Genomic DNA, 24,620 nt, shown 5'->3' with positions numbered 1-24,620 from the left:
TAATGGAAGTGGTGGGTTTCAAAACACTTGAATAGAGTAATGGGTGTCTGACAGTTCACCAACAACTCAGAGCACTTTTGCCTTTTTACAGTCTGATTGGACTTTTTGTTAACAGATGTTATTCAGACGCCGTCGAGGAAGCATTAAACACTTGCGTGCATATACATACATATGTCTTGTTTCAAATAATTGTTGAGCGTAATTTGACATTCGGTCGTTATTTTAAATTATTTGTGCGAGTGTGTACTATAAAATCGATTTAATACAACAATGAAGGTCTGTTGCATTGGCGCTGGTTATGTCGGCGGCCCAACATGTGCGGTAATGGCACTCAAGTGTCCAGATATAAGCATAACGCTGGTCGATAAAAGCGCTGAGAGAATCGCACAATGGAATTCGGAGAAATTGCCCATTTACGAGGTTAGTTTAAGTTATTGTCAAATTGTTGATCATGTTACATCCGCAATAAATTAATGTGCAAATGTACAGATGCACTGACGTTGGCGAATGCATGCTTGTCAATGCATGTGTGTGTGTACTTGTTTTTGTGCGAGAGTGTGCTAGAACAAATGCATTTATTGTGTACGTGCGTGTCTGTGCGTCTGATGTGAAGATCTGTCACGCTCGTGCTATACAAGAGATGAATAATAAATTGAAGCAAGAATCCTAAACAAACAACAGACACATCAATCAGAGCCACAGATACAAGTGGCCAGACGTCGATGAACTTCTCTTGTCCATGTTTCAAGTACACGGCTCAGCGGCTGTCTGACAAACAGTTAGAGACGCAAACCAGTTCCCCAACGGTTTGAAAACTGATTTGTACACAGCGCGCACCTTTCTAGCCCTCTCGATCTGAGGCACGCACAACAGCCGTGCGTTTGGCTGCGTGCTGTTCGACTCACAATAGAGACGAAGAGAGGGCACCTGATCATTGCGAACACAAAAACAATTGGTGCTCGGCAAGGTCAATGGTCACTCTCCTCCCTCTGCCGCCCAGCAGCGAAGAGTGAACCTCACATGCCGACGGCAGACGAGTATTCATTAGTCATTCACAAGGTGCACACACACACAGATACAAGTGCGTGTATATGCTTGCCAAATAATTACACTTGCTTACAAGATTGCGGTATCGATTTGACCTACTCTGGCAGGTGGGAAGCCCTTTAAGGCAAAGCTGCCAGAATCCTCACATGTTACTTGGGTTCGGGCAATACATATATGTATATTTCCCTTTTACTTCTATTTTCTGTCGCATTTCCGTTTTCGCTTTTTATTTTGTGATATTCTAGACTCGTTTCCGCCCGCGCCTCATTATTACCCCAATCCTTATCAGCCCGTCCACATTACGTCTTGTGAGCCAGATAAGCAGCAGAGTTCTGTTCCGTTATCAGTCCCTGCTGGATAATATAAAAACAAAAGAATAACATTAAATTTTGCAAGAATTCTAAACGGGTTTCCCACTGCCAGCGATTAGAGCCGAACAATAGAGTAAGTTTGATTTATTCGATGGCGTAATATCTGTCAATAGTCCAAGGCTTTAGCATAAACACCTTTTATATGCATATAAAAGCTTTGATGGTCATCTTAGTGTGATTACATCATTGCAACTGCATTTACAATGTTTTCGAAACAGATACAGCAAATAAGAGGAGGAACAAAGATAAAAATAATAATAGATAATGTTGACATTGACTGCACTCATAGTTTCTTGTGCACATATTTGCCCAGGTGCCAAATAGACTGTTGCCATTCTCTAAGAAATGCAAATACGCTAATTGCATTTTCTATTTGCAGTTTATCAATGGCCAGACACATATTTAACTTCATTAATTAGAGCAGGCAAACATCAAATTTGTTTACCAATTGCATGTCTATCGATTGTCTTAAGATCAATTAAGTGATAGAGCAGTTCATTAAAAAATATAAAAATGAAAGATAATTCTGAAATTAGTTTACCTATTGAAATTGGCCCTAACTGATTTGATGACAAATAGATTTTTGCGCTTTGCTCAGCATTTGTGTTTTGCTCTACTTCCTCGTCTTCTTATTCTTCTTGTTCCCATTTCCACATTACTTAGCGCCTGCTTCTTCTTTGCCAAAGTTATCATGTAAAAGGTTCAATAAACCACAATTCTGATTAAAATGCAAACCTGATGGTCTATGGAAAAATACCAATTTAAATATGTACATACATACATATACATATGTATCTCGTTCAATATATTCTTGGTATATGTATTTATATATTATTTTATTTATCTAAAAAAAAAAAAACATTTGATAAGATTAGCTGGAGGCAAAACTCGAAAAATCTTATCTCGTTCAATCCATTCAGTGAAACGAACTTTTGGGCTGCTCGCTGTGCCTAAAACGGGGCCAGATCAATCTATGTTTGATATGTATTTATAATTTTCCGATTAAAACGGTATTTCTGTTGCCCCACAGCCCGGTCTCGATGAGGTGGTCAAGAAGTGCCGCAATGTGAACCTATTTTTCTCCACGGACATTACGACAGCCATCAAGGAAGCTGAACTGATTTTCATTTCCGTCAATACGCCAACGAAGACCTGCGGCAGCGGCAAGGGTGAGGCCCGCCTCCCCCTACATAAATCCTATAGCTATAATTAACCTATATCAACTTTCAGGTCGTGCTGCGGATCTGAAGTATGTGGAGAGTGCAGCACGCATGATAGCCGAGATAGCGCAGTCCAACAAAATCGTCGTCGAGAAGAGCACGGTGCCGGTGCGAGCGGCTGACAGCATTATGCATATATTGCGAGCAAATCAGAAGCCGGGCATACACTATGACATACTATCGAATCCCGAGTTCTTGGCCGAGGGCACTGCCATCAACGATTTACTGAATGCGGATCGAGTTTTGATTGGTGGCGAGGAAACGGCCGAGGGTCATAAGGCGGTGGAGAAGCTGTCGTGGATCTATGAGCATTGGATACCGAAGAAGCATATATTAACGACGAATACGTGGAGCAGTGAGCTATCCAAGTTGGCGGCCAATGCATTCCTAGCGCAGCGCATCTCAAGCATCAATTCGCTGTCCGCGGTGTGCGAATCAACCGGAGCGGATGTGTCGGAGGTGGCGCGCGCCATAGGTCTGGACTCACGCATCGGTTCCAAGTTCCTGCAAGCCTCGATCGGCTTCGGGGGTAGCTGCTTCCAGAAGGATATTCTTAACCTGATCTACATATGCGAGAACCTCAACCTGCCTGAGGTGGCGGCCTACTGGCAGCAGGTGATTGACATGAATGAATACCAGAAGCGCCGTTTCTCGCAGAAGATCATCGAGAGTTTGTTCAACACGGTGTCGGACAAGCGCATCGCAATCCTTGGATTTGCCTTCAAGAAGAATACGGGCGATACACGTGAAACGGCTGCGATAACCGTTTGCCAGACGCTGCTGGAGGAGGGCGCCAAATTGGACATCTACGACCCCAAGGTGGAGCCGGAGCAAATCATTGACGATCTAACGCATCCCAGCGTAACGGAATCTCCAGAGAATGTCAAGAAGGCGGTGCAGATACACAGCGATCCGTACAGCGCCGTGAGAGCTACACACGCTCTGGTCCTGTGCACGGAATGGGATGAGTTTGTGAATCTGGACTACAAGCGCATCTATCAATCGATGATGAAGCCGGCGTACATATTCGACGGGCGCAAGATTCTGGATCACGAGCGTTTGCTGCAGATTGGATTCCATGTGCAGACTATTGGAAAGAAATATCAGCGGGCGGGACTTCTTCGCTCATGGGGCATTGTGCCTCAGCTGTAGGCGTGTGGGCATTACGACTTAAATCTGTCAACAATTTCCAGTATTTACGCACCTAAATGTAAATATGCTGTTGTGTTATATCTATATATGAATGGTCCAAGTATTCCGCTAGATACGCCTAAGTATTCCCACATCTATTTCTACAACCAGATGTCGTTCCAGTTGCAATATCTAAATACATAAATATATATATATATATATAACTATTTCCGTTGCAAACGGTCTGCCCTATTACTTTACTATATACAGGAGCTGCATTTCTGTATCATTTGATCGCTGAACAAGCATTTACACACATTATGTAAATTTTATAATAAAATAAACAAACATTTATTCATGCATTGAGCAATCAAAACGGTATTCTCCTTACAATTTGACGATGCCAAAGGTATGCAGTAGCTGCGGACAGGCTGAACCAGGTAACCAGATAGGAGAGATGATCGTTGCGTAGTGTAACGCGAGTCTGTCCACCTATGGGACTACCCTCTGGCGCCTTTGGATCGTAGACCGCGTCGAGGAAGATGGGCTGAGCGCCAGAGCTCTTGCACATCCTGTTCAAGTCGCGATAGAGATAGACTTGACCATCTTTGTGATCTGGTGTGAACTGTGGACGTGTCTCGCCTTGGCGTACAACGGCCGTCAGTTCCACCTCATTTTGGTACTGGCCCAAGGAACGTGTCTCCTTCTCAGTATGCTTTCGTGAGATCCAGCCTCGGTTAACAAGGACAATGTCACTAATGAAGCGAAAGAGGATTATGGGATTACTATTAATATAGCTTGTCTAGGGCTTACTCCCTATCTGCCAATTGGAACGGTGTGATGACGAGGTAGCCGTTGCCTGAGTCGCGCTGGGAGAATAGTCCACCTTGTGTTTCCCCTCCATCTGGCCGGATGAGCGAGCGGGGTCCCATCAACATCTCCTTGTCATGCAAAAAGCGGCCACGCAGCTTAACCAAACGGTACTCCATTTGTGATAGCTGGCTTAAACTAAATAAAATAGGCTGCGTTAAAACAGAAGCTTATGATGCTAGCCTTTCAACTCACTCATCCGGCAGATCAACTGGCTCCATGTGCAGTTGCTTATCCAGCTCCTTAATTAGTTGCTCCTTCCAGATTTTGCGCTTCACTTGCCAAACGCCTAGGCCAAATGTTGTGGCGGGTATGATCTGCCGTAGGACGGTTAGTGGGCGTAAGGCTATTTAAAGGCTTACTTACGAGTAGAAACCAACCGAGTGCTGTGATTTTGTCCTTCTTCTTGGCAATCGGAATACTCGTTATGTAGTCCACTTTTGGGTGCTGTTGTGTCATCTTTCTAGTGACCAATTGCAGTCTGATGGTGGGCATCGTGTTTGTGCTGCCAGCCAGGCGTTGCAAAGCGACGCTTTGCTTACATATTTGAGAGCTTAAACGTATCATAATTAGTTCTTATTAAATTAATACAATTTCACAAACGAATTGAAAAATCTGATCATAATATTACAATTCTGTTAACAGTGGAGCCAATCTAATAAGTCAGCTGTTTATTGCAGTTGAGCGGCTCTGTTAAGTCAGCTGTGGGCTGTTAAGCCAGATATTTGTGCTTCGTGCCGGAATTGGTTTTGGTCGAGTTGGCAGCACTACATGTTATTAGAACATTGCGTTTCGGTTTAAACAATTAAAATTCAGTTTAATTAAAGCATGTTGTGCACACGCGCAGCTGCGAGGCTTGGGAGTGTCTTCACTACATCAGGACTGGTGTGTAAACAAATAGAAATCACAGAGCTTAACTCTTAGAAGTGGCCTCTGCAACTGCACCTGCACCACTCTTATATAAACCACACTGGCGGTTGTTTTTATCCCACAGGTAGCGCAACAAACATATACGCATCGTGTGGCAGCAGCTGCGGCAATTAGATTCACCCACCAATGCCGACTCTGCTCCACTGGCGTTGTGGACAGTCCTGGGAAATCAACAAAACAAACGGCGGAAGATGGTAGCATATTGAAACGTGTTCTGCACAAAGTGGGCTTTACGCCCAATACAAAAGCCGTGAGTACTATAAATAAAGAATACATAACAGATGTCTAAAAACAAAACTCATTGCAGCGCCTCAAGGTCACGAGTCATCTGCTGTATGAGAGTGTGGCGGACAAGATCAACTATGTTGCCTTCTTTCGCGATTTTAATTTGCCCAACACATTCAACTCCTGGTTCCTGGTTACTGAGCTGCATGTCTGGCTCTTAATGATGCGCTCCATGGCCGAAGGATCAGAAACTGGCGAAGATGGACGCTTCCTGAGAAACTGCATCGTGGAGGCAATGTGGGGAGACGTAAATACACGCGCCAAAAAACTTGGGGTAAGTGCTAAAACTCCATTGAACTCGTTGAGTTATATATTTTATTTGTTCTGCAGGCGAATAATCCCTCTCAAACGAGAAGGCAAATAGAGATTCTCTCGGAACAATTTCAAGCGGCACTGATCGCCTACGACGAGGGCATCATGTCCGATGATCGGGTGCTCGCGTCTGCTCTTTGGCGTCGCTTCTTCGAAATGGATTGTGACGATTACACTCAAATTGAGCGTCTGGTCAAGTACGTGAGGAAACAGGCACTTATGTTGGATAGTTTAAGTCGCGATCAGTTCATAACAAAGCCAAACGTGGCGTGGCATGATCTGGACAAGTGCAAGGTTAACGCATAGAAAATGTTTAATTTTTTCTTTTAGTTTGTTTATTAAAGGTCTATTTACAATGCTAAGTCTTATATATTTAAATAACCAGGTCGTTGATGGGCTCATCCACTAGAGCTCGAAGCTGACACTTGAGCAGGAAGGCCAGAATTCGACGTTCCGCTCGCACTTTCTGTACGCCCTTTAGTTGCCCCAAAATCCGGCTCATTTGTAGATAATCGCTTGTGGATGACGATGGCGATGCGTCCCCAGCAAGAGTTGACCTTTCTTCAGCTGCGGGTTCTATGTTTAGCTGCAGACGCTGCTCTACTGCATCATCTGCTTCCTCGAAAATGATTTCTTCTTGTAGCATTAAATCGCTTGGCTCAATAATTTCCTCAATTATTAAGGTATTGTCATCATGCTGTTCCATATCGGTGACATGCATCACAACGCAATCTTCATACGACTGCCACGCATTCTGATCCACAAAGGATTCCTTCTGCTCTACATTTGGCGGCCTCTCGACTTTCGCCTTGGATTTAGGCCGCGATTGCGCATCTGTTAAGAATTGTAATCGTTTAAAATAGGGCCAGGTTGAGCCGCCGGGTCGTCTTGATTCCTTGCGATACTGATAATGTAAATTATTCCAGCGCATTAGGCAGAAATCCACTGGAAAGAAGTCCACAATTATTGGTAATTCGATAAGGAATAGTCCAATTTACCATCACAATCCATTATCTCAGCTATTTTCGACCAGATCTCCGTCTTAACTTTCATAACATCATAGTTCGAAAGTCCGGTCTGGCGTTTATACAACACGGTATTAGGCTCGACATGATCGATGAGCTTGAAATCAAATGGACGATTCTTTTTATAGCTGGTGCGCATATTTAACAAAGTCTGGAATCAATTTTGAATAATAGTGGAGTGACATTACGCATATTAGCGATTAAGTGGCTAAAATATATACATATCTGTTAAATTGAAAAACAGTGTTCGATAAAGACAAAAAATCAGTTTATTTTTAAACATAATCATTAAAAAGTGCAACCTCTAAAAATGCAGCAACCGTAACATTTCATTTCATTTTAGTATACATTTAATGGTGTCACTCTACTTTAATGCTTTTTTTATTTGTGTAAAACAGAGTTGCTTTGATTTATAAATATCGAATATGTCAGATATCGAGCATAACTAAGCGAGCAGTTTCTTTCATCTCTAATACTGACGTAGGTGCAAAACCTGGAAAATTGTAAGGTGAAGTGAAAATTGCAAAAAAAAAGTGAAAAAAGATAAAATATTTGGCAAATAATTGTGCAATTCAAGTGCTGATAAAAATGAACATGTAAGTAACAATAATTTTCATTGGGGCACATCAAATTTACGTTGTTTTTCGCAAAGAACCACACATGTGGCAATGAGACTGCTGCACAGGGGAAATTTTTTTTTTTTCATATACTTGCTAAAAATCGATAAGTCAAAATGGCCGAGAGAGTAGCTAGTGAAAATCACATCGAAAAGTAGAAAAAATAGTTTGGAACTACTTTTGATGCTCAAAATTATAATTAATGGCGCACAACGCTCGTTACAGGTATAACGGACAGGTAAATGGTTATATGGGAGGTGCACCCACCGGTGGTATGCCCAACAATCGTATGGGCGCTGGCGGCGGTGCTGGAATGTTCCAGCGTAATCGCTCGGCTCCCTACATTCGTGGTGGACCCGGCGGTGGCGCTGGTACTGGTGGATTCAATGGAGGTCGCATGAATATGGGCGGCCCAGGAGCTCGCGAGGGAGGAGGTTTTAATGGTGGACAGAACAGCAACCGCACGTCCACCCATGGCGCCCATCTGCCATCAATTATTTGGGCAGAGGTGTCTCTTACACCATTCCGTAAGAACTTCTATAAGCCTTGTGAATCTGTGTTGGCTCGCACTCAAGGGGAGACAGAAACCTTCTTGAGCAGCAACGAGATAACTATTAAAGGCAATGAGGTGCCCACTCCTAGCATTGAATTTGAGGAGGGCGGTTTCCCTGACTATGTAATGAATGAGATACGCAAGCAGGGCTTTACCAAGCCCACTGCTATTCAAGCTCAGGGTATGCCCATCGCATTGAGTGGCCGTGATCTGGTGGCCGTAGCCCAAACCGGTTCGGGTAAGACATTGGCCTATGTCTTGCCCGCTGTGGTCCACATTAACAATCAGCCGCGCTTGGAACGTGGCGATGGACCCATTGCTTTGGTACTCGCACCCACACGTGAGCTGGCCCAGCAAATCCAGCAGGTAGCTAGTGAGTTTGGGTCGAACACTCAGGTGCGCAACACTTGCATTTTCGGCGGTGCCCCCAAGGGCCAGCAAGCTCGTGATTTGGAGCGTGGTGTAGAGATTGTCATTGCGACTCCTGGACGCTTGATTGATTTCTTGGAGCGCGGAACCACCTCGCTTAAGCGCTGCACCTATCTGGTGTTGGACGAGGCCGATCGCATGCTGGACATGGGCTTTGAGCCGCAAATCCGTAAAATTATGCAGCAGATACGCCCAGATCGTCAGGTGCTCATGTGGTCCGCCACCTGGCCCAAGGAGGTGCGCCAGCTGGCCGAAGAATTTCTCAACAACTACATTCAGGTCAACATTGGCTCCCTATCGTTGAGCGCCAATCATAACATACTCCAGATTGTCGATGTCTGCGATGAGTCGGAGAAGATCGTTAAGCTCATACAGTTGCTAACCCAAATCTCTGGTGAGAATGAGACCAAGACCATCATATTTGTGGAGACCAAGAAGCGTGTGGATGAGATAACACGCAATATATCACGCCAGGGCTGGCGTGCGTGTGCCATTCACGGCGACAAGTCGCAGCAGGAGCGCGACTTTGTGCTATCGAGTTTCCGCAATGGACGCCACTCCATACTGGTGGCCACCGATGTGGCCGCTCGCGGATTGGGTGAGTGTTTCGTAGCTTTTGCGCCAGCAGCTGGCTAATGCCAAGCTGAGCTGTTGTCTTTTTTGATGCGCTCCATAACCAATAACCGAGCAAGTGTTGCTGTGGATCAACAACATGACCAAAATGCCAAATGCCAAAATGGTTTTGTTTCATTATTTGATTCGTCGTCGTCGTCGTCTGGCAGCGACCGTCAGCGATGAATCGGCCAACACCGACCAGCCTATTACTCTTTCTCTCTCATTCCTTGGCTTTCACTTTTCTTTCACATTCTCTTATGCTCCGCTTCTCTCTCACCGTTCGAGTGGGACAAGTTGACCTTTGTGCATTTACAGGTTAATTTGTGCATTGCATGTCTAAGTCTTCTCTCCTTCCCAACTTTCCTCCCGTTTGCTTCCGACCGGCGAAGCATTGAAAGATATTTTTCTTTTTATTTACATTTATTTGTTCGCTTTAAATATTTTTTTCCGTTCCCAAAAAAAAGAAAAACTTAAAAAAAAAAAATCTTTAAAATGGTGTGGTCGAAATAATAATGAGGGAATGTGTTCTCCCTGCATTTTGCTGGTTATATAAAGTTTATTCCACATATATGTACTCTATTGTGTTTTTAGTTTGTTGCTCTACGTGTTTCTATCTAGTCTTTAGTTGTGCTTCGTCAAATTACACTTGAGTAACCTAACATACCGTATGCAATATGTTGTCAGTCAAGGACTCAATGGCTTAGCAAAATACGAGTAACTTGATTAAATCTGAATTAAGACCACAAGGAAATAATGAAATCGGGTTTTTCGGTTAACCGAATACGAAATGCCTTTGTAGAGGAAATCTAGCTCATTTTTTCCGATTGATAGCAGCTGGAGATTAAACAGATATTCATGATGCGACTGTGGATACTTATTTTTATATTTACTCATAAGTCATTTTCTATAATATATCCCTTACAAATTGTTAGTTACTCTACAATGGTATACATATATTTAAGGATCGCCAAAAAGTTTTTTTAATTACACTCTTGAAAAGAATGGCCAGTTCTTCAAAGAGTTGTAAACATATATAATTTTTTTTTTTAAACAAATTTTTTTTAAGTTCAAATTCGGAATTAAAAAAAAAGAGTTAGCGATATATTTTGCGGCCAAGAAATTTTTGACTGATGCTTATTTTCGTAGTTTATTTGTAATTATTATAAAAGTATTATGTATATTGTATATTACGTCGCTCCTATATGTATAAAACCTAAATTTGTGTGTGAACAAAAATATCATCAGCACTTTTTGAAATGGACTTCGATTTTTATATGGCAAAAGTAAAAAAAAAAAAGAAAAAGAAAAGAAAAGAAAAACCATAACAAGAGAAAAGTTAAATGTTAAAAGTTGTATACACAAAACAGATAAAGAAAAAAAAAAAGTTAAGCTTTATATACAAGTTGAGGGTTGAATTCTTAAGTTTTTAGCAACGCGGAACTCTCATCACTTTAGCTCCGCGCCCAGGCTACATCTACAACAGCTACAACCGAAACAACAACAACAGAGCCGTAACAACATTTATTACGTAAGCCCTATCTAATATCTAATCATAGATCGCACACGGGGTAAGTACTAGGCTAATTATGAACCAACACTTTCGCTCTCTCCTCTCTCACTGACGCACTCACTCAGTCAGTCAGTCAGTCAGTCACTAACATGTCCCTCTTTCGCCCTAACAACCTTGCATCCCCTCGTCCAACCTCTCCCCCATTCCCCGGTAGACTCATAAAAACTAACTGACTCCTAGCACCCACTCATCACATTTTTATTATAAAACCTACATCTTAAGTTTAATCAAGCCGTCTCTTGTATGCATTAAGCTTAAAAAAGATAATATATATTAAAATAAAGATTTGTGTATTTCAAAAAGAAGAAAAAAAACAAAATGAAGAGAACACAAAGGTCGAGGTCCACATTTCTGCAGTATAGAAAAAACATATATCTGTTTGCCAAAGATGTATAGTTGTTAATATACGCTAAATAGTATTGATGGCGAAATTTTTGTTCAAATCAAAACCATAAAATATGTAGAGCAAATCAAATATGATTGCAAAACAAGTTATCAATTAAAGTGCTTATATTAATTTTAGCAAAATACATAAAACAAAAAAAATAATTCATTACAAAAACAAAAAACACACAAAATGAATAAAACACACACATAAGTTTCTGTTTTTGTTTATAGTTCTTGAGTATGTATTGAGAATATCAAAGAGAAGCGTATAATTTGTAAAACATGTTTAACATATTCATAACTTCTTCAATTTTCAAATCGAAACGCAAAACAGACGTTGACGATGTCAAGTTTGTGATCAATTATGATTATCCTTCGAACTCGGAGGATTATGTGCACCGCATCGGGCGTACCGGTCGTTCCAATAATACGGGCACTGCGTACACCTTGTTTACGCACTCCAATGCCAACAAGGCCAATGATTTGATTCAAGTGCTGCGCGAGGCCAATCAGGTAATTGATTGAACACCAAACATCTCAGCTTCTATATCCTCTTTATAAATGTATTGCCTGTTATTTTCTCCCATATAGACTATTAATCCCAAACTGATGAACATGGCTTCCAATGCTGGCTATCAGAAGCGTGGTGGCATGAACTATCGCGGCAACAATGGTGGCTATCAGGGCCGCAATTCCCAAATGGGCAACAACTATCGCAACAACCAGAACATCAATAACAACAACAACATGAATAGAAATGGCAACGGCAACAATGGCTACAACCCGGCTGGTCCGCAGCGCTATGACCAAAAGGTATCGCGCAACTCGCCGCCCTCTTCGGGTGGCTATCGTCCGCCAGCCATCGGCTATCAGCAACAGCAGCAGCAGCAGCAACAACAGCAGCAGCAACAGCAGCAGACACCATCACAGCAACCCAATGGAGTGCAGTTCTCACGTTTCAATCCGAATGCCGCTTGCTTTGAGCCGAAGAACCAAGTCTCGGGCGGGCAGCCACAACATATGGCCGCTGCTCAGGCAGCAGCAGCAGCCGCTGCTGGTTATGGCTATGGCGTCGAACAGAAGCGTTCTCGCTTCGCCTTGAATTTGAATATGCCGCCACCACCCATTCCACACCAACAACAGCAGCAGCAGCAACAACAGCAACAACAACAGCAGCAGCAGCCACAGCCGCAACAGCAGCCACAACAGCCGCAACCGCAGCAGTTGCCGGTGGGAGGAGCAGCCCCCATGCCGCCACAGGCATACGGACAGTATACCAGCATGTCCAGTAGCATGGCGACAGTGTCGCTGAACGGAGGTGCACCCAGCATAGCGGCTAGCGCCTATCGGGCCCCATACGCAATGCCGTACGTGATGCCGCCACCACCATTACCCGTACAAAACTAAACTTAACAGTAACGCCAAATTGTACGAGCCTAAAGGACTAGATCCCCTAAGGGTCTAGAATAATTTCTGCTCGAATATAATTTCCTTTCCATCACTAAAATATAAATACACACAACAATACACACAATACACAAACACACGTACACACACGCACTCACTCACACCATCACGTATGGACAAAAGAAAACGTGCACATCAGCGTATGCAACTTCGAGTAGATTAATGTCTTAGGCATCAACATCTAAGATCCCAGACTCGTGTAGATCTCCTCCGCCCACACATATTAGTAATATAATATGGTTTAAACTGGAATCAAATACGCTTGCAATTCGATAAATTCACTATTCGTTTACCTGTAATCGAACGTACACGAACACAAGCACACACTCACATTAACACATACAAACACACAAATCATTTAGTTATAAGCATTTGTTTTAGTCAGACATTTGGGCAATTCAGTTGCCAACTGTTTTTTGGCATTTAGATTATAATTGGCCCCAGCGTATTTGATTTCTGTGACTATTCTCGAATAATCAAACCTATTCAATAATCTATCTATATTAATAATAATGCAAAATTGTAATTTGCAATGCTCCAAGCGACACTGAAACAAAGAAACAAACAAATATGATGATATAATTTCTTAGAATCAAATGCGTATTACATCGTCTTAAACCATATTATGTGACTAGTCTAATTGCTTAGCTGAAACTTCACAACAAACTTTCACAAAACAATAACAACAAGAACAACAAAAGAAAAAATAAAAATAACTAAAATGTATAATTCCATTTAATGTAAACTTATGAATTGATTTACAACTTATGAATAAAGGAGTTAATTAAACATCAGCAATAATTGGTTTTTACTTACGGGTTCCTTCGCTTGATTAATGATCGATTGCTTTCGCTTAACTTAATTGATTTTCATTTATTTTCATTTTTAAATATATATATATATTTTTTTTTTATATAAGAAAAAACTATTATACATCCAAAATTATCATAATAATAAATAGAACTAAAGTATACAAATATTACTAGACAGCATCACCGTCATCATCATTCATCAACATCATCATCATCATCATCATTAATTGAAATGATCTCTTATCAGTGGCTATCATTGTTGCATCTATCCGATCCAGCTAGAAATTTTCTCTTTGGGTTTTTTGACAATTTCTTTACCTCACACATTTTACAGAATTGATTTTTAAAAATTACACGATGAATATGATTATGACTAACAAAATTGTGAGAATGTAGAAGTCATTTTTGTTGTGTTGTGTTTTCTTTGTGTTTTTGTTGCTTTGTTGCTTTTGTAACTGGCTAACGTCTGGGCTTGCTTGGCGTACATAGAGTGTTATATACTCGATCCTTAAACTATTTGTCTGGCATTCTATCCCTCGCTCTTTGGCTGCCGGCTGATTACTTGGGGGCGTGTGTCTGCATAACTATGTATATATATATATAGTTATAGTTATAATGCAATATATTCCTGATTCGCATAACTTTCAGTAGTATTAGTTGCTGTTCTAATTTCTCGTTTTCTGGGCTCTTAACTACCCGATTGGGGGGGAGGGCAAGGAGTACTGAAACATTGAGTGCAGTTTTACAATTTTATCGATTTTTTTTCGTTTTTTTTTTTGCATTTTCTTTTTTTGTTTATAATTAAATTTTGTGTTTGTTAATTTTGCTTAAATTTGTTCTTTGGCGCAGTTGACTAATTCTGTGTTTGTTTTTGGATTTTGTTTTAGTTGTTTGCTAGGGGATTCGGCTTGCTTTGCTGTTTACATATATAGATATCACGAGAGTTCCTGCGAGAACTGCGTCTCCAGGGTGGGTCTAGTTCTAGTGGGATTCCTGTTGGGATTGCGTATCGGTGGTCCTGGGCTCCCATAGCCCGCCGCATACAGCTGCGGGCACGAGTCTTTTATGAGTTCCTGCGTCTCGCGCAGCTGCCGCTGCACCTGCGGCGCCAATCTCTGCACGCTGATTGCCGGCGGAAATTTGTATTCCGTGGGTGGCGCGGGCTGCAGAAAACGAAATATGAAATTATTATTTAGTAAAGTCTCAAGTGGAGTTCATGTGGAATAGCTGAACAGACTTTGTTTTAGGGAATCTCGCCCAGTCATGGCCACGCCCACTCACCTGAACATTGTGCATGACCTCGCCGTAGTAGGCGCCGGCTGCATTTGGCGGCTGTTGCAGCTGCGACGTTTGTGGCTGCAACTGTTGCTGTTGCTGCTGCTGTTGTTGCAACTGTTGCTGCTGTATGTGCTGCTGCTGCTGCAACTGCTGCTGCTGCTGCTGCTGGCTTTGGCTGTGTGGAGCGGTTGGTGGTTCGTAAGATTCGGAGGCGATGGGAACTGGAGCCGCTTGCTGGGCGACATTTTGGGAGGCAGTGCTCGGTACTCCGTAGTAGGAAAGCTGCAGGGGTGCGCGACCGGCTGTTGCGCCGGCGCCATTTAGGAAGCCCGTCACGCCCGTCTGCATCAGCGGCGAGCTGGCGGCAATATACTGAACAGGAGCTGCGCAAACGGGCGGCGGGGGTATGGCGCCATAGAGCAGCCGCTTGGGACTGACAGTTTGGGGCTTGGCGCCGGCAGGAAGCGTCAACATATGCCCACCATACGTAGCGAGCTGTTGCTGTTGTTGTTGCTGCTGTTGCTGTTGTTGCTGTTGTTGTTGTTGCTGATGTTGCTGGTAGAGCACCAGCTGCTGTTGCTGCTGCTGTTGCAGCTGATTGAGCTGCGCGGCGGCCGCTGCATTGGCATTGGACGTATTGACGAGATTGGCATCGAGTTGTGGCAGCAACTGCTGCGAGAGGATTAGCTGCTGCTGCTGCTGCTGATAGATCGCTGCCGCTTGATGTTGCTGCTGCTGTTGTTGCTGCTGTTGTTGCTGTAGTTGCTGCTGCTGCTGTTGCTGTCGCCCCGCCATGACGTGCTGAGGTAGATACTCAGTAGTGGGCAGCGTGTTGCACGCCGAGGAGGGCTGCAGTAGATGGCCAGCGGGTTCTCTCGTAGCGCCTCTCGTCTTGAGCGGCACTTGGGCCACCTGACGTATCGGCGTCGTCTGCAGCGAGCGGCTGGCGGAGGAGCATATGGATGCGGTGAGGCTGGCGGACTCCCAATGCTGGACCAGCGCATTCAGTCGAGCCTCCTCCAAGGCAATTTCCGTCTCGCTGGCCGAGTCATAGTCGGGCCCCTGCAAAGAGAATTGCTTTAGTCAAGTCTTGGATTAGCGATTGAGTCCTGGGCTCACCTCGTCGATCTTCTTGTCCAGCATGCGAAAGAAGTTCTGTTGGCTTGATGATATTTCTCTGCAAGGTGCAGGCAGTTTTAGTTGAGAGGAGGATTTTGGGGGGATGGGGGAGTGGCACATGGCACACTGGTTAGTTGCTACTTACTGGCTTTGGAGCAGCGACAGGTTTTTGGCACGCAGCAGCGAGACGGCCACGTCCTCCTCGGTGTCCTGTATGTCCTTATTGCTTTGTTCCTCGGTCTCGTCATGCTTCTCGCGCTCGCGCTGTTGCGCCTTCTCAGCATCCTCAATGTGACCTTCATCCTCATCCGTCTCAGCATCCGAGTCGGCTAAGTAAAGAAAGTGAGCGGAGGCAACATATGTAAGTATTCATTAAGTGGAAAACTAAAGCAATAAAATGTTCGCAACGAGTGCCTGGAGGACATTTGGCGAAGTCATAGAAAAGTGGGACAACAGCTGAAGACAGTTCCAGTGTTCGAGCTATCAATAATCCTCATAAAGAGCGAACGTTTCGCATCCAAAATTAAAAAGTTATGAAACATTTGCTTGAGCTGATGTCCTAGCAAGGGATTCATCCTTCGATCATCCTCTTAAAGTCTGAATCAAGCAGTTCGTCATCCCTTTTGAGGTACTTGGCGCTGCCTTTGGCCAATTTAATTAAGACGAGCCATGCATTTTAATGCAAATTCATCAGCCGCAGCGCAAAAATACGATATGAATGAAAAACTTTATAATTAATCTAGCCATAGTCGAAAAAGGCGAGAGCCTGACGAACGAACCTAAGGCCATCAGAATTTGGGTCTTTTATGGCACAAAGGCGCCATTGTGTATGCTACACTTTTGTTAACCCGTTTTGAGCGCAGCCCAAACACACGAACACACGAACACACACACACACCCACATACATACATGCGTATATACATACACAAAGCGACATTCATGCACATACATAAATAGAGACAAGGGCCCCAAGGGGACCACACCCACACAACTGGTGCGCCCATTGCAACAACAAGTTGCCTTTTAGTAGTTAATTACACACACACACGCACACACACACACACACACACACCCATGCTCACACACGAGAGAAAGGCTGTAAAAACAGCAACAACAACAACAACCTGATGACAAAAGGCTCTCAGGGCTTTGCCGAAAACTTTTGAATGTAGGCTAGGGCAACAATTTTATTTTACTGTGTTTTATTATAAGCGCAGATACACATGCACACACATATGTACATATAGACACACACGTGCTTATATTTAAGGCTTGCATGTGTGTGCAGCTTATAAGCCTAGTCTTTTAGTTGGCAACTGCAGGGCCTAAGCCCTGCTGCTGTCATATTAATCAATGATGTCCTCATTGTGAAAACAGGTGGCTTACACGCACACCCGTTACACATACACACACACACACGTGCACACAGACGCACCTATACACAGCTGCAAGGCAAATTGATGTCGTCATGCGTGTAAGCTTTTGTCATATGTGTCCATGTGCCAATGTGTGTGTGTCGTCAAGGCAAATAGACACAATCGCACACATGCAAACGCACTCACTCACACACATACATACTCACTCATTCGTACATACATACATACATACATAGGCGCAACTCCTTTGATTTGCTGCTTACCGTGTCCTCCTTTCTTGCCGTTTGCTTTACTCTTCGATTTCCTGGGATATAAATGTATTTTGCTCTGTCCACAGCCCATTTTCTGACTGTGCTGCTGCTGCTGCTGCTGACGGCGTCGCTGACGTTGACGCTGACGTTGTGCTGTTGTGTTGCTCTTGTTGCTGTTCTTCTTCTTCGATTTGTTGTTTTTGTATGTTTTGAACTTATTTTTTATTTATTTATTAATTTGTTGCTCGACACGTTCTGTGTAGTCTGCTGACGACCTGTATCTGCTGCCCTCGCTCGCTTGCTCGCGCGCTCTTTGTAGGTCTCTCTCTTTCGCTCGCTCGTCCTCTCTCTCGCTCTTTCCCGCTCTCTTTGTATACCTCTATTTTATTTACGTTTTTGTCACACGTCTCTGCTGTGTTTCTTTCTTTTTTTTTCTTCTTCTTCTTTCGATTTTATTAAATTTTCACTAATTTAACTATGTGTGTAAATTTAATTTATTTGATTTCTGCTTGTTGTTGTTGCTGTGCGTTTCGAGATCGTTTTTTAATGCGACATCAACATCATCATCAAACAACAACAACGACAACGACAACAGCAAGAATCGTACAAAAATATCATAACAACAAAATGAAAACACATTTGAGAGAATGGAACATTCCACATTGGCCACTTGTTCAAGAATCTCATTTGTCGACTATGTCTACGACATCGTTGTTGCCTGCTCAGTCGACGTCGTGCGTAAAACGCCCACCCACCCCATCATTTCCAGATCAAACCAAACACACATAAACACAAATACACACACGCACACACAAACACGCACACACTGAGCGCATAAAAACTTTTAAAAGTAGCGGAAATTAACTTTTTGCCTTGGACCGTACCTAGCGACAGATACCGTTGCAAATACCGTTGCTTGGCCACACTGAACCACCCGGCCGACCCACTGTTGTTGTTTCTCCGACTGTGCGTGCGCGCGTATGTGTGAGCTTGTGTTTGTGTGTGTGTGTGGCCCCAACCACTTGTTTCGCTCTGTGCGAACGATAAATTCAATTTGCAGCGTCAATTTGTAAACATGCACACGGCACCGCGGCACAGGACCCATAAAAGGGTTTGGCTCTAGGGTTGCCATACTATTTGTCTCACTACCGTAATTGTTGTTGTCATTACTGTTGCTGTTGCTGTTTCTGTTGCTGCTACTACTCCCGTTTCGATTTATGTTTCTGCTTTGATTTCAGTTTTTGCCGAGACGCGCGCGTTTTACAGCTTTCAACACTCGCGAGCGTTGTTGTTGCTTGTGTTGTTGTTGCTAATTTAAACAAATAACAATAATAAGCACAACAAATAATGCAACAAAAACACTTGAATTATATTCAATTATTCTCACATAGCGGAGCAGCAGCGGGCTGACCATAGCAGAGCGTCTGCCTCTTGCTCGCTCACAGTAAAACTTATAATAGACACACACAAGCGCACACACACACATGCACACATACACCCGCTCATACACACACCCACTTGGGCAGGCGAATGAGGCAGGCAGCGAGGCGCCAAGTAGCCGAAGACAACACACTCGTACAAAGAGAGAGTGAGCGCGAGAGAGCCACAAAGAGAGCGCGAGCAAGCTCCAGCATTGCCTCTCTCTTCCCGTTGCTACTGCTGCTGCTTCTTGCTCCTGTATGAGTGCGTGTATGTTTATGTGTGTGTGTGTGTTTGAGTGCGCGCTGCGTGCGAAATTGATTTTTCTATTTATAAAAAAAAATCAAAATATATCTGTATTTTCGTTTGTTGCGCGGCGCTCATATATATTTACTATATATACATATATTTTTTGTATGGATTATTATTTTTGTTGCTGCTGCCAAAAACATAATTTATGTTTTATTTATGATTTTCATTTCCCATTTGGCATTTTGTATTCAAGCATTTCGACGTTTCGTTTTCATATTCGTTTTAACGTGTGCGCGTTTTCATAGAAACTTGTTTGATTTATACGGAGCGCCACTTGGGCACAGCCATCACTCGGCCCCAGCGAGCAGCGTTTTTCAATTTCGATTCCGGAATCACAAACAATTTGTTTAGCGGCATATTTAGCTTGTGCCGTGCTGCATTTACCGCTTACTTTTATTTACACAATTTGCTTTAAGACTAAAAGGAACTTTTGCGCATCAATTTTCATTGTATATTTACACTCGGTTCTTTCATTTTTATGGATTTTCTGCGGAAAACTCGCCGAAAAAGTTTTCGGACTGCGACGCGTCGCTTGTGTGTGGAATTTTGTATGCTGAAATTTATGCTGCTTGACACTCCTCTTTGTGTCACACAGCGCACTTTTTGTGCTTTCCTCAATCGGCAGTGGCAATAGCGAGAGCGACAACCAGAGTGTGAGGGCGAAAGTGAGATAGAGAGGGAGAGAGACGGAGAGAGAGAGAGAGCAACGACAACTGAGCGGAGCGCAGCTTACATGCCAACACACATGCCAAAGCATGGCCAGAGAGCTTTTATGCTCAAGACATCAAGTCGTCTCTCACGTCTGTGGCGCACACAAGGGGTGGGTTTTCGTTTCTCGAGTGATTGAGCACTTTTTGTTGTTGTTGTTGCTGTTGTTGGGTGGGGGTTTGTGCTCTGGGAAGCTTTCAGCGCTGCGGGGCATGCTTTTCGCTGGTTGAATGAAAGCTGCAGTCGAATTTTGATTTGCTCAAAACTTAAAGCTCCTGTTTAGTGAACTTTTTAGTAATGTGAATTTGTGCTTGATAAAAGCTTACAGAAGCATTTCGCGTGTAGTTGGCAACACTCAGCAGCTCATTTTTCAACCCCAATCATAAAGCTTTTGGCAAAGAACAAACAATTTTGTATGGCGCAAAGTCTGGGAAACTCTTGTGTAATTTATATTAAGGAAAGTCGTCGCCTTGTCATGTTCAGCATCATTATTTTGCACAATCTGAGCGTCCAGTGTGATGCTCTATTTCCGCTGGCAAAGAACAGACAGGGTGAACAACCCCCTAATAACTCGCCCCTAGGCCCACATGAGATATGCTGCTAGTATGTGCCCATTATGCGAGTTTGCCATGTGAATTTATTGCATAATAATGAAGTGAGAAACGTTACAAATCAAAACACTCGACGGCAGTCAGATAAAGTTCAGATGTCCTGCCCTACTCTATGCGTATTATTTTATTTTTTTTATCATTATAATATTTTTGCTGTTTTGGGGCTGAATTGTTGGCAATTCTTGTGCATTTGTCAGCCGCAACGGAATTGAAACGTTTGCGCTTTTATTGCCGCGAACGTGTGTCGGTTAGCCCGGCAGGGGGTGGACAGGATAACTAGCAGGGGATGTCCCTTCCGATGGGAACAAAAAAGAGCCGAAGTCAACTCGAAATATGAAATGGATAGTGTGTCGAGCACGAGCAGGAAGTAATAAACAACAAATGCGAAACAATATCATAATATTGATCTAGAGCTCGCATTACACAAGCCAACAAACAGAATAACATTTTATGTAAATGGTTAGAGTTCAGACTATGTGGCTATATAAGAACTCGATTAATCTAAGGGGATTGCTGATATATGAAATATGTATGGGAAATGAAGTTCATTAAGGTTTTATGCGGTTAAGAATGAGATTACCTAAACATAAAACAAGCTTATTAAAATGTGAAAAGGGAAAGGATACCTCTTTCAAATTGAAGAATTAAATCAAATTAATTTATTTATAAATTATATAAATATATCAGTTAAAAATGTAACATTTATTTGGTAATTTGAATCTTTTCTTTAGTTTTTAAAATTATTAATTAATGTTCTTTTCCAATTATAGATCTCATAGATCTTGCTTATTATTTATTGTTGCATACTGTGATTCCTCTATAAGGTTGGCATTGACAGCTAAGCAAAACTCCATCTGTTCCATTCTTCTTCGTCTTGTCAGAGCAGTATTCCATACCTTCGTATCATTCGCCCTCTCTCTCTCTCACACACACACTCTGACTCTCTCACACTCTAGCTCTCTTATATCCCTAATATCGACAGTCAATTGTAAATTTTAGCTGTTGTCAATCTACCAAAGGGTTGCGCATCCATTTGCACATGGCTCGAGGGTCTTGGGGGCTTTTCGCTGTTGTTGATTGCGGCAACATATGTTTCTGTCACATTGTTTTGCGTGCAACAGTTTGGAGTTGTTGCCGCTGCTGCTGCATCGGCTGGCATGTCCTGCTAGTCCTGCCAGTCCTGGCACAGCTGGCTGTCAAGCATTTAGGCAAATTTTCGCACTCGTTTATCCTTTTTCGCTCGCCGACCACAAAAATGGAAAACAATTTACATAATTTTCGTCGATTTTGTGCTGCGATTTCCCTTTCCCCGCTGCCATTTGTTGATTGGTGCTTGATGAGAAATCAGCGAGTGACTGATGAAAAATCTCGGCGCAGCGATTGCGACTATCATGGCGGTGGGCGTGGCAACCAGCCTGGCCGCCCATCGGCCACGTGACCGCACGCGCTGCGTTGAATTTAACACGCGTGAGGTGCCGGCCCCAGGGACAGAGACTGAGATTCGAGACTCGAGAGTTGGGAGATGGGAGTTGAGAGTTGGACGTCGGCCTAGACTCTGGGGTGTGGCTTATGGGAAGGCAACAAAAATTGTTTAAACTTTTTTTTGCTGTTGGCTTTTGGTTTTTGTTTGACGTCGACGGCGCGAGGACGCGTGCAGCCAATAAGTCCTGTGCAGAGGTCCTGGAGCCCTTCATCACTTCCGCTTCAGTTCAGCTGCGTGATTTTGCACAAATAATGTTTTGATTGCGTGGCAGCGTGACGTGTAATTATTATCGCCGCACAACAACAAAGGCAGACACTGTCGAGTGGGCGTGGCATCGCCAAGAAGAGAAATCGCAAAGCAATTAAAATGATTTGCCAGCTTTAAGTAAACAGCAGCAGCTCCAGCACCATCTCCAGCAGCAGCAGCAGCGATCAGAACAAGCTCATAAATTACTTTAATTAAAACTTGCTGAAGAAGTTTCCTTAAAGGACACTCACAAATTAAAAATGGCTGCCGCTGCCAATGGCGAGCGGAACAAATATAAAAAAAAAATGATAGAAATTTATGCAAATTATGCGCACAGCAAGCCGGAGAATCCTTTTTGGAAGACCAGCAACAGCAACAGCAGAAATTTCATTAAAAACTGCGCCGAAAATCTTTGATAAAAATTAAAAACTTTTGCCTTCAGACGCGCTGAAGGACAATTGACAGCAAATCTAAGGAAAATGGTGGGAAAAGCAACAAAAAAAAATATATATATGAAATCTTGCTACAAGAAATTAAAACAAGCGAAAAATAATATGAAAATATTATGACAGCAAGCTTGGGAGTCACAGGGAGTCTGAGGTCTGAGATCTGGGGTCTGGGGTTTGGGCTCTGGAATTATTTAAATATGCCCAAGCTGCTTTCATATCAACATTTTCTACAGTTTTTTGTTTTTTTGTCATCTACGTCATTTCTGGTAATTTTAATGCGTTTTTTAGCGCCTTCCAAGGTCCGAGCCCACCCACTGAGCGAGCGAGGGGGCAGAGGCGCTGGAAGGAGGCAACAGCTGCTTTGCATAATTATATTCATTGAAAACTTATTTCCTTCAAGTTTTTCAGCAAGAAATATTAAAAAATTCGAGTGCCCACTGAATTGAGTTACAGTTACATCAAGAGGACGCGTGAAGGGGGGACGCTGGGAGCGCAGAGAGGGCCAAGACTAGGGAAACAGTTTTGACATTTAATTGCTAGCTCTTGCGCATAGAGCTTGGCCAGAGCCTCACTAAATGTCCAGCGATCCGTCGTCCACCACTTTGCTCCAGGAAAACCCGTTTCAATGGACTCGCGGCTGCCCTCAGTCCGCTAGCCGCAGCCTCGCGGCTGGAGGAGCTGAAGATGTTGCTGCTGCGACTGCTGCTGCTGCTGCTGCTGCGGCTGCAGAAGATGAAGCTGGAAAGCTGAAAGAAGAGAAAAAAATGTAACATGATTTAATGACATGAATTATTTATGAGTTTCCTGTCAATCAAAAACCACGTCAAAGCATTTTGATGGCAATGTCAACGCGCCAGCGAGCAAAACACACGCAGCTCCTCCACACACACACACACACACAGACACAGGGGACAGGCCATACGAAATAAAAAATGAAAAGAAATACGCAAAGAAATATAAACCTAAATAAATACACTGATACAGGTAGTAAGTGAGAAAAACGAAATGAACTGAGGCCGAAGTTAGGGGAAGGAAGCTTTAGGCAAGCCAAAAGGAGCCTAAAAATCGAATGAGCTGACAGAAATTGGCCTAAAATTTAATAACTAAAATTTTAACATTATAGCATTTCATATAATAAGAAATACTTAATATATAATATATATTTTATATTTTTTATATATTTTATATATTTTATTTCTATATATTTTATATTTTTTATTATTTATATAGATCGCATCTTGTCTCAAAGTGATTGAAATCAGAAAGTTATGAAAGAAAATATATGAATAAAAATATAATTAAATGTTAATTAATTAAAATGTAAAATTTAAAATCTGAATAATTAAATAAAAAATATAGTATAAAATAATAATATTAAAAAGTAATAATTACAACAATAATTATATTTTAATAATAAAGTTAAAAATTTAATATGATTTATAAATATATTTATAATATGATATATAAAGTATTAAATATATGGAGTATATATGCAGAGAATACAGTCAGATTGATTAATCATTTTATTTTATTTTTTTTTATTTTTTATTGTGTCACATATATTTTGTACAAGTTAAACTCATAACAATTAGAAATCCTTATGTCTCAGGATGCTCTAAATATATTTGCCTGCCCTTTGATATATTTTTCGACATAAAAACATATTCTTTAAATATATTGGGACGACATCTCTGCAATGCTTGACAGATCAATTGAGTTTTCACTT

The 24,620-nt window shown here is 42.5% G+C and overlaps 6 protein-coding genes and 1 long non-coding RNA gene across 19 annotated transcripts; 4 read left to right on the top strand and 3 right to left on the bottom strand.

Moving 5' to 3' along the window:
* The first annotated feature begins 89 nt into the window (after positions 1 to 89).
* On the top strand, positions 90 to 4,123 carry sgl (UDP-glucose 6-dehydrogenase sgl). The gene is made up of 3 exons (XM_018099562.3): positions 90 to 420; positions 2,449 to 2,587; positions 2,649 to 4,123. The coding sequence occupies exons 1-3, from the start codon at positions 271 to 273 to the stop codon at positions 3,788 to 3,790; spliced, it is 1,431 nt and encodes a 476-aa protein (XP_017955051.1). The 5' UTR covers positions 90 to 270; the 3' UTR covers positions 3,791 to 4,123.
* Surf1 (surfeit locus protein 1) lies at positions 4,088 to 5,316 on the bottom strand. Its single transcript, XM_018099575.3, has 4 exons — positions 5,006 to 5,316; positions 4,835 to 4,956; positions 4,583 to 4,777; positions 4,088 to 4,524 (listed from the first exon to the last, which is right to left on the bottom strand). Exons 1-4 carry the CDS (start codon positions 5,204 to 5,206, stop codon positions 4,140 to 4,142), a joined length of 903 nt encoding a protein of 300 aa, XP_017955064.1. The 5' UTR covers positions 5,207 to 5,316; the 3' UTR covers positions 4,088 to 4,139.
* Positions 5,317 to 5,365: 49 nt separating this feature from the next.
* On the top strand, positions 5,366 to 6,528 carry Uqcc1 (Ubiquinol-cytochrome c reductase complex assembly factor 1). Its single transcript, XM_018099586.3, has 4 exons — positions 5,366 to 5,524; positions 5,634 to 5,819; positions 5,877 to 6,128; positions 6,185 to 6,528. The coding sequence occupies exons 1-4, from the start codon at positions 5,468 to 5,470 to the stop codon at positions 6,470 to 6,472; spliced, it is 783 nt and encodes a 260-aa protein (XP_017955075.1). The 5' UTR covers positions 5,366 to 5,467; the 3' UTR covers positions 6,473 to 6,528.
* LOC108650447 (uncharacterized) lies at positions 6,462 to 7,421 on the bottom strand. The gene is made up of 2 exons (XM_018099592.3): positions 7,165 to 7,421; positions 6,462 to 7,111 (listed from the first exon to the last, which is right to left on the bottom strand). Exons 1-2 carry the CDS (start codon positions 7,328 to 7,330, stop codon positions 6,540 to 6,542), a joined length of 738 nt encoding a protein of 245 aa, XP_017955081.1. The 5' UTR covers positions 7,331 to 7,421; the 3' UTR covers positions 6,462 to 6,539.
* Positions 7,422 to 7,537: 116 nt separating this feature from the next.
* Positions 7,538 to 13,630, top strand: LOC108650402 (uncharacterized). Its single transcript, XM_018099532.3, has 4 exons — positions 7,538 to 7,787; positions 8,034 to 9,388; positions 11,697 to 11,875; positions 11,954 to 13,630. Exons 1-4 carry the CDS (start codon positions 7,780 to 7,782, stop codon positions 12,767 to 12,769), a joined length of 2,358 nt encoding a protein of 785 aa, XP_017955021.1. The 5' UTR covers positions 7,538 to 7,779; the 3' UTR covers positions 12,770 to 13,630.
* A 759-nt stretch (positions 13,631 to 14,389) lies between these two features.
* On the bottom strand, positions 14,390 to 20,020 carry tow (target of wingless repressor). Of its 13 annotated transcripts, none has more exons than XM_089259645.1 (7): positions 19,789 to 20,015; positions 18,551 to 18,975; positions 17,679 to 18,141; positions 16,184 to 16,367; positions 16,039 to 16,096; positions 14,923 to 15,981; positions 14,390 to 14,804 (listed from the first exon to the last, which is right to left on the bottom strand). In XM_089259645.1, exons 3-7 carry the CDS (start codon positions 17,755 to 17,757, stop codon positions 14,577 to 14,579), a joined length of 1,608 nt encoding a protein of 535 aa, XP_089115771.1. In that variant the 5' UTR covers positions 17,758 to 18,141; positions 18,551 to 18,975; positions 19,789 to 20,015; the 3' UTR covers positions 14,390 to 14,576. The 13 variants fall into 13 exon arrangements, with proteins under 13 accessions (XP_089115771.1, XP_089115774.1, XP_017955043.1 ...); XM_089259648.1 differs by having other exon boundaries at positions 19,857 to 20,013; XM_018099554.3 differs by lacking the exon at positions 18,551 to 18,975 and having other exon boundaries at positions 16,039 to 16,081; positions 19,789 to 20,020.
* Positions 20,021 to 21,640: 1,620 nt separating this feature from the next.
* Positions 21,641 to 23,881, top strand: LOC108650463 (uncharacterized). Its single transcript, XR_001925464.3, has 2 exons — positions 21,641 to 23,160; positions 23,295 to 23,881. It is a non-coding gene; the product is annotated as an uncharacterized LOC108650463 (long non-coding RNA).
* Positions 23,882 to 24,620: the final 739 nt, after the last annotated feature.

This window comes from Drosophila navojoa, chromosome 4 (assembly GCF_054131105.1).
Source record: "Drosophila navojoa isolate 15081-1374.11 chromosome 4, UAZ_NAV_1.0, whole genome shotgun sequence".
In the NCBI taxonomy this organism is placed as follows: Eukaryota; Metazoa; Arthropoda; class Insecta; order Diptera; family Drosophilidae; genus Drosophila; species Drosophila navojoa.
Note: the sequence above shows the minus strand (reverse complement) of the source record. Positions and strands in the feature narration are given on the sequence as shown.